Source organism: Notothenia rossii (genome assembly GCF_949606895.1).
Source record: "Notothenia rossii genome assembly, chromosome: 10".
Classification (NCBI taxonomy): Eukaryota; Metazoa; Chordata; class Actinopteri; order Perciformes; family Nototheniidae; genus Notothenia; species Notothenia rossii.
The window spans coordinates 23256646-23264983 of NC_136908.1; the positions used below are offsets into that span (position 1 = coordinate 23256646).

General features: G+C 38.1%; 1 protein-coding gene across 1 annotated transcript; it reads right to left on the bottom strand.

Annotated features, from left to right (window-relative positions):
• Positions 1-2256: 2256 nt before the first annotated feature.
• LOC307022585 (uncharacterized protein) lies at positions 2257-7824 on the bottom strand. Its single transcript, XM_079655426.1, has 5 exons — positions 7760-7824; positions 3393-3553; positions 3047-3142; positions 2782-2949; positions 2257-2533 (listed from the first exon to the last, which is right to left on the bottom strand). The coding sequence occupies exons 1-5, from the start codon at positions 7764-7766 to the stop codon at positions 2363-2365; spliced, it is 603 nt and encodes a 200-aa protein (XP_079511552.1). The 5' UTR covers positions 7767-7824; the 3' UTR covers positions 2257-2362.
• Between the last annotated feature and the right edge of the window lie 514 nt (positions 7825-8338).

The window sequence follows — 8338 nt, forward strand, 5'->3', positions numbered from 1 at the left end:
GAAATGACAATGCAGTTTTGTTGTATGGGAACACAGGTTTTACAAGATCACAGTTGACTAGATGTGATGGGTTTGAAACCAGTTTTTCAAATCCAGATGCCTTTAATATAAAGTACTGTAAACATTTATAATTAATGTATTGTTGGATAAGACTTTGTTTATGTTGGACTCTTCTTTTCTTTCCCTTTTTTTCTAAAGAAAAGTATAGGACATCTGAACTTTGGAATTTTGTTGTTTGAAGTGCAATATGACACAGCAGCTTTTAGGCATGATTAAACAATTTTTCCCATTTGGGACCAATTCCAAGTTTTCACTGGAAAGTGGGGGGAGCCATTTCATCCGCGAGGCACTGACATGCTGCTCTCATCTATAGTGGGTACAGTTCATGTAAAAGTTGTTAAAATGCAAAGCAAATGCATAACAACACAAACAGAGAAAACAAAGTGTTTTTTATTTTGGGACGAGATCACGTTAGACAACAAAGAGTGACATTTCTCTATGCACACTGTTTTGTATCAAAGGTCAGTGTTGGTGTATTCACTTTATGACCATTATCTCTCCCTACCCAAGTATTTCTTACAACTAAATGTTAAACATCATTGTGGCTTATTTCTTGGTAATGGTTACTGAGTAGAATTTGTAAGGCACGGACACACATATTGGTTTTTTTGTGGGTTTTTTCACACAAGGCATTCTGTTAAAGTACAGAAAAAGCACAGGCAAAAATAATGTATTTAATGATGTCTGAATTTGTGTTCCTGCATGGTGGCTAACAGTCACTCTCTCATTGCTTAATCGGACACCTGGGTAGAAAAGAGGCATCGTTAGTCAGATTAGTAACACCTGTGCTTTCCAGCTCAAAATGTTGACAAAAAGGCGAGTTACGTATTCATTTATTTGATTTACAGATTACTTACTAGCAACAAAAGGATATCCCTTTTAACTTCCAAATTAGATTAAATCTTTTTTTTATTCTTGCCTTGGTTCATTTCAACCAATAAGTAAATAAGTTTCAACCTCACAGTTATTTAGGTTTTGGATTAAATCATTGGTGAAGTGAGTGTAAAGTGATAAATAAAGAAGTACAGAAAATCACCATGGAGCAGTCAGATTTCTGTTTCAAGTGTCGAACTTTATTAATGACTAAACTTACAAAAAGAAAACATACAAAATGTATAAATAATACTGTAAATGAACTACAGTCTGACAATACTTTATTAATAATATTATTAAATAATACATAGATAACCCATAGAAAAAAAGTGAGATGCCTGCATCTTACCATGTCATATAATATAAAAAGCTCATAAATAGAATACTAAATAGATTACAAAAACAATAGTATAAAAATATTAATTGTTTCACAATATTTCTCCATCAACATTTAGCAGGCACTGTGAATGTAAACAGTCCCAAAGGGTAACAGTTGTGCCTGTGCAGAGTGTATTAGTAGGGCACATTTTAATCGGAAACATGTAAAACGAAACGTACTCACACTTTCTTAAAAACATGCCAAAAACATACATTCTGTTTTACAGCTGAATCGTAGAACTCAACGTTCTACAATGTAGCTACATTAGCGTCAAAACTGTTTTAACTCTGCGATTATATGACTCCTGGAAATTCTTATTATACTCATTGTTTGATTCTAACTTAAGCTAGCTTGTAATGATAATGCTAACATGCCGATGCTAAGCAGGTTCCTCGTCTTATTTTAGCATCTTAGCATGCTAACGTTTTGCGAGTAGCACAAAACACAAAGGTAATAGGCCTACTGTTGGGAATGTCACTAGCTTTTCCGGTTATTGGTCATAAACCAAGATATTGGACTAGGTACAATGTTGACCAAGTGGTGGAGTAAGAAGTGAAAGATCATTAAAGGGAAACAAATCATGTTGAAGGGTAAGTGAATTATAGGCCTACATTTCATGGCATGGACAGACATTTCTTTTAAGACCGTATGTGTAAACTTAATGGTGGGACTTTAGGTTTATGGAAAAGTCTAAGTCAAAATTCAATAGATCATCAAAGTCAATAGCATTAATCATCTGTGGACCATGAATGTTTGTATCACATTTTTGCCAAACCATCCAGTGGACATGGAAATGTTTCACTTAATAAGTGGAATTTGGAACCTATCGGTGGTGCTACAGGAAAGGTCAGGGGATCACAAGTCATGTAAATGCATCCACCATGCATCTGTTGTCAACGCCAGATCAATACATTCAATAGATGTTGAGATTTTTCATGCTGGACCAACTGACTTGGCATTTCCATGTCTAAAATTCTTCACTTGGTGAAACTCCCAATAGTGAATAGTGTTTTTGTGGGAAGATATTTGCAGTTGCTTATGTGCTGAGGCTTAATGTTGAGGGCATCGGGATAGTCTCTGGATAATCAGCAAAACCCTTTTTGACCAGAAGCAAAACATTCGTAGCCGTTTAGAGATCTGAACAGAGAACTGAAGCACATGGAAGGGCGTGGAGACCTCAGGGAGGGAGGGAGACTCCGAAGGAGGAACCTCTTCGCCGATCTAAAGATACAAAGGATGATCAGAGTTTAGTAGAGGGTATGGCTGTGGCTATGAAGTCAAATAACATAAGATGAATTCCCATTTAGGGACACACTTTGTATAGCTTAATGGGAAATCCACCCCTTGACAAACAGAAGTTTTCTTTCTTTTCTTTCTTTCTTTCAGTGAATCTCCTGTTTTATTTAATTTTAAATGTTTGGGATTCAAATAATCCCTGTATATGAACCAAACAATGTTGCTCCTCTCACCTGGTGAAGTGATGCATTCAGGAAGGTGGACAGATGAAGGAGGTGAGTGTTGGCCTCCTTTGCTGTCTGGGAGGACAGACTGACGTTTTCTTTGGCTGTTTTCAACCAATCAACATGCAGCCTGAAGGACTGAGTGTACATGAACAACTGGGAGAGAGACTCATTCACCTGTGAAGACATTGAGTAGACAGAGAGCCATTATATAACTACCTACAACAAACAACCTTTCTATATATAAAGGATTTCCTTGATTCTAGTCCTTTACCTTCAGTGAGTCAATATGAGCCGCAGTGTGTTTCATATCAGGAAGACCAGCCAGTCTGTTTCCCGCAACCTCTAGGTGTTCAAGTTCTTCACCTGTCTGTTTGGAGCATGATGGGAAAAGAAGTTGGCTTTAAAAAAATGAAAGATTCTAAGATATAACTTGGATTTTGAGCAAATTCAGAAAAAACTTGGATAAAAGGTTCAAACAGAAATCAATAAGACCAAATATATATATTTGTCTTCTTCCTTCTACCCTGATTGGACATCTATAAACCGACCATATTTAAGATGAAAATACATTTAATATCAATTTATTAGCCGGGACAGGTAGTATAGAGAAATCTTACCAAGTTATGGAATTTTCCGGATAATTTCGTTAACCTGTCCACCTGATGGATCATGGATCTCAACATGCCACACAGAGGAGAGGCGGGATAAGATGATGAAGGGACACACAGCCCAGCCAATAGCAGCAGATGGAGAAGACAAGGGATGCAGTCATCGATTACTGAAAAGACAAGATTATACATTTAAAAATCACCGCTTGTGACATCTTCCTGTTTTTGTGTTTCCTATAATTGTAGTGTTTCTTTTCTGTAAATGTTATTTCGTCACACTGCCATGTATTGCAGAATTGCATTTCAGCTTACAGATTCACTCAAAACTGCACACACAATGGGGGGCTACTGGCTGCAGTTTAGACTGTAGTGTCCCACAACCACAAAGTTGCATGAAAACACATTTTTATTGCTAACCTCAATCTAGAAAAACCATGCACATGTCAACACAAGATGATTCCATATGTCAGAAGCACTGCCATTCCATTTGATCATCAGAAATACGTTGCATTGGGTTGTCCAAACATTTAAAAACCCTGATGCAGCAGTTCAGATTTAAAGCTCCGCAGATGTGAATAGAGGTTTATAGGTCAGATGATGATTTACTGCTAGCAAATTTAGTGGCCGAGTGTGTTAATGCGGGGATTGGAAACCGAGATTACTGCAGACTGATCATTTGTATTTCTGAGAAGCAGTGTCATGTGGTCCTGAGAAAAATCATCTCAGCAAAAATGGCAGAATTAGTTTGTTTTTCTAAATATTTTATATTTATCTACACATTCTTTCACATTAATTCTACTAAAAAGGTCCAAGATAGATGGATACTTTATTGCTGTGTTTCTTACATTGTGATTACTCTAAGTCGCAAATTCACTCAACCTTTACCTCTGTTTTTGGTCTCCATCCATTCTTTTTCGAGCTTTTTCACTGAAAAAACATTCCTTCTGTTGCTATAAAAAGTGAATGGAGCAGAAGTTGCAGGCCATAAAACCCTAACAAAGAGCTGAATGACGCGCACACTCTGTGTAAAGCTACGGGGAACTTTACTGATGATTCTGCATGAGTTTACGACAGAGGGAAACACCTTTCACATTACACCATCATTTGACCCACAGGTGTGCAGACTATTTGATGTCAATGTGTCTCTCATGAATGAATGGGCCTCAGTGTTTGAATATTTCCTCCTTGTGTTTTTTTACAAAGAAAGTATCATCCAGCTGTCATTTCTCAGTTTTTTCCACCAGAACTCTTTTAATCAATCTTTGAACGAATATTTCCCATTAATTCCCTGTGGTTTGTTTATCTTGGTCTCTGAGGCTTTATTGTCAGTGGAGATCAAGGAAATAACACATCAGTCAAGACAGCTCATGTAAATCTATCCACGGGTTTGTGCAACTTGAGAAAACCCATTAGCCGGAGCAACAAAGGAATGAGCTGTCTGTTGGTGTTACATCAGGGTGAAGGAATGAGAGGTATGTTGTGGGTTTCTCTCCCCCCACACCCCCTGCCTGCTCTGGGCCTCCTGTTAGAAAAGGAGAGGGGAGCGGGCACAGAGGTCTGACTCAGATCGATCTGTGTGGTGACGTCACCCGGCTGACGCCTCAGGCTGCACTCTTTAGAGGGAAAACATCCACTTTGTAATGAGTGTCTCAAACGGTGTACTTTAAAAAACACTTGTACTGCCATTCAGACATTCACTGCAGTAACTTTAAGGTCAAAGGTCAATTTGAGGAGAATCCAGTACACTTTTGCGGTCAGCCTGACAATCGCTGTACATTTTCACTAGAGTAAGCTTGTTTTTTAATCTTTGAAATCTTAATATAACACTGCCTTGCTAGTTTTTTAAAGTTCACAAAACAATCACATTCGACACAAGCACCACAAGTACCATCTCGTTCTATTGTATTGGACAGAAGGCAGGCCGATATCTTAAAAGGGGAGCTGATGCGAGGAAACATCTGGAAGAAAGACCTTAAACTATACCCCTGTTATTACCTGATAACAGTAAAAACTGCACCGATAGGATGGTTCAAAAGGGGAGCCACACTGAAAACATATCATCCCATTAGATCCCCAAATAATCACAAACAGATGTTCACTCAAAGCTGAAGTCTTTCAAATTGGCCAATAAAAGTGCACCCTCAGCTTTTTGGTTGTGTCTTTCTACAACCAATAACAAGTCATTGTAAGTCAGCACAAACTAAAAATGTGGAATAGCTCCATCACACTATTGGAAAACTACTGAAGAAGACATCAGCAAAAATTCTGTGTCATACTAGAAAAACATCCCCGGGCAGTACATTCATGTATTTTGCAGTATAAAAAGCTGTGACAGCATTGCAGGTCAGAGCAGAACTGCTTAAGAAGTAAATTGGCTCTCTTTAATGTAGCTATCAGACCATTTCGTCAGCACACGCTCACTCACACACGTAACATCAACACACCCATGTAATGTATCACACACTTCTACAGTATCTGACGTATTTCGTGTCAGTCTCATTTCCTCATCTGAGCCCGAACCTCTGATGAACTTCTGTTGGGAAGTGACAGCATCGGGCAGGAAGTGCCACACACATGCCCACTTAACTTTCTCTGATAATGACAGAAAAAAACCTCTTTAATTAAAGGACTTTCAGAGAACTGGCAAACCACAAAAGTAATAATTGACATTTAAATAAAAGATCATTGTGGTGAGCCACATTTTTATCTGTGTTCAGATGAAAATTATGAATAATTTCAAAGCAGTTGAGATACATTTGAAGCAGAACTGCTGTACTTCATTTTTTTTTTTTAAAACAACAAAGAGAGAACCACACGATTTGTATGTTTGGTCCTTATTTGCGCCGGTGTGCCTAACGTAATGTTAACTATAACAACTGAATACAATCATTTCAAGTGTAAGCATGTTACTGCTGCACCCATTAACCAAAGTGACGTTGCTTCTGGCTATGAAGTTTGAAAGAACTGAACTTTGTTCTTTTTTTCTTTTATCTTTCATAGAAAAATCTCCATTATGGCAAAGGAAAACGATTACAATCCAAAATCGAGGGCAGCAGGGTCTCTGCAGATACAGAATCTGACAACATAGCAAAGCTTTACTTTTGTATGAATCTATACAATGTTTTATATTAGCAATAGCCTAAATATTAAACACGATTGATTTTATTCTAGAGAGAAGAAAATTGCCTTAAAAACATCTGTCCTTTTTTCAGGAAATTGTCATTAACAATAATAAGTCTAACATATATTCAAAATCTTTTGAATGGGCTATTCATTTCCAAACTAAGCAACTGCTATGTGCAGTTTCTCATGTTGCAGCGTCTTGTTCCCTCTTACATCATCAAGCCTGACACAGATAGCGTGACGTCAACCATGAAGTGCAGACGTCTTGAGTTGCAGTACCACAGTCAGCCACTGGGGAAAACTGTCAGTGACTCCATATCTTAAAGCATTGATCCTCATACAGTGAGTGTGCAAACTAAATTACAATAAGTGCCCTGATGATGTGCAATGATGACATCACCATCTGTCTAGCTGAGTCATGAATTTCACTTCCTTCAGACATATACACACACTGTGTTTACTGGCGAGTCAACAGGTTTTTACTAATTGGTTAGTAATCGACTAGTTGTGTTTGACTGGATAAGAGTGTTATGCAATGTAAGAATCATCATAACACCAGGGACTGTGGCTGGAGACCTTTATTGCTCATTCTGACCACAAGCTCTACTTTCATTCATAGAACTGTGTTTACATACATCCTGGTGGTGTCAGGAGTGGGCAAGTTATTCAGTTATCACTACGTAAGAGATTCTTGAAAGCTCTGATTGGTCGACCAAATCAGAGCAAGATTTTTAGGTTCCATGAACCCCTATTCTGACACAAATTGTGTAAAAGTATACACTTAAGTTATTTTTCTATATTGACGTACATTTGTATATGAAAATATTGCAACAATAAAGCGAATTATTGCAAAAAATCTTATTGTTGACAAGTTCAAACTACTCAAGGGAAAGTCCCACCACACACACACACCCACACATAAGACCAGCCAATCACAGCCCTACCTGACACCAAACATTTTGTGAAGGTGAAATAAAATTCCATCACATTTGAACACAGCTTACATATTTTTCACACTCACCTATTTATTCTTTCACTAATTGATTCTTTCACTTGCACAAATTACTCAGGCTCATAGTAAGAGTGAAGACCACGTGCAGCAGAGCCCCCCTCCTCCACTCTCACACACACACACACACACACACACACACACACACACACACACACACACACACACACACACACACACACACACACACACACACACACACCACTCTATAAACTGATTCTTAAAGTATCATAAACAAACTTACTTTTCATCTTTTCTTCTCTTGCGGTAGTAAACAAACCTCCTTCTGAGTCCAGTGTGTGCACTGTACTTGTGTGTGTTTGTGTATGTGTGGACTAAATGTAAAAGTTCCCTTTTATAGCATAGCAGCATGACACATCACCTGAGTCATCAGCCATCGTCGCCATTCAACGCCCACGCTGGACAACCCCCCCCCCTCCCTTCCCCTCCACTAACCCCCCTGATCTGCAAAAAAAGTTTCAAATTTCTTTGTTGAGGTGATAAACCATAAATCAATTGAAATAGAAGAATCAAAAAATACAAAATTGAGCAATTGTCTTTCATTCCTCCCCCCACCTCCTGCAGCCTGATTTCATCACCTTCTTCTTGTGTTTGACTTCTCTTGTCTCTTGTTCACAAACACATGGAGGCTTACAAATGCAGAAAGTGAAAAAAGAAAAAAACAAGATTAAGAGTTTTTTACACTGAAGCCTATTCTAATTTCCAAATTACTCCTCTTGTTTGTGTCTTCCAGCTAATCCAGATAAGAGGGAACAGATCATGTATTTAAAGGAAAAATAGGAAACATGACATCCCTGCAACA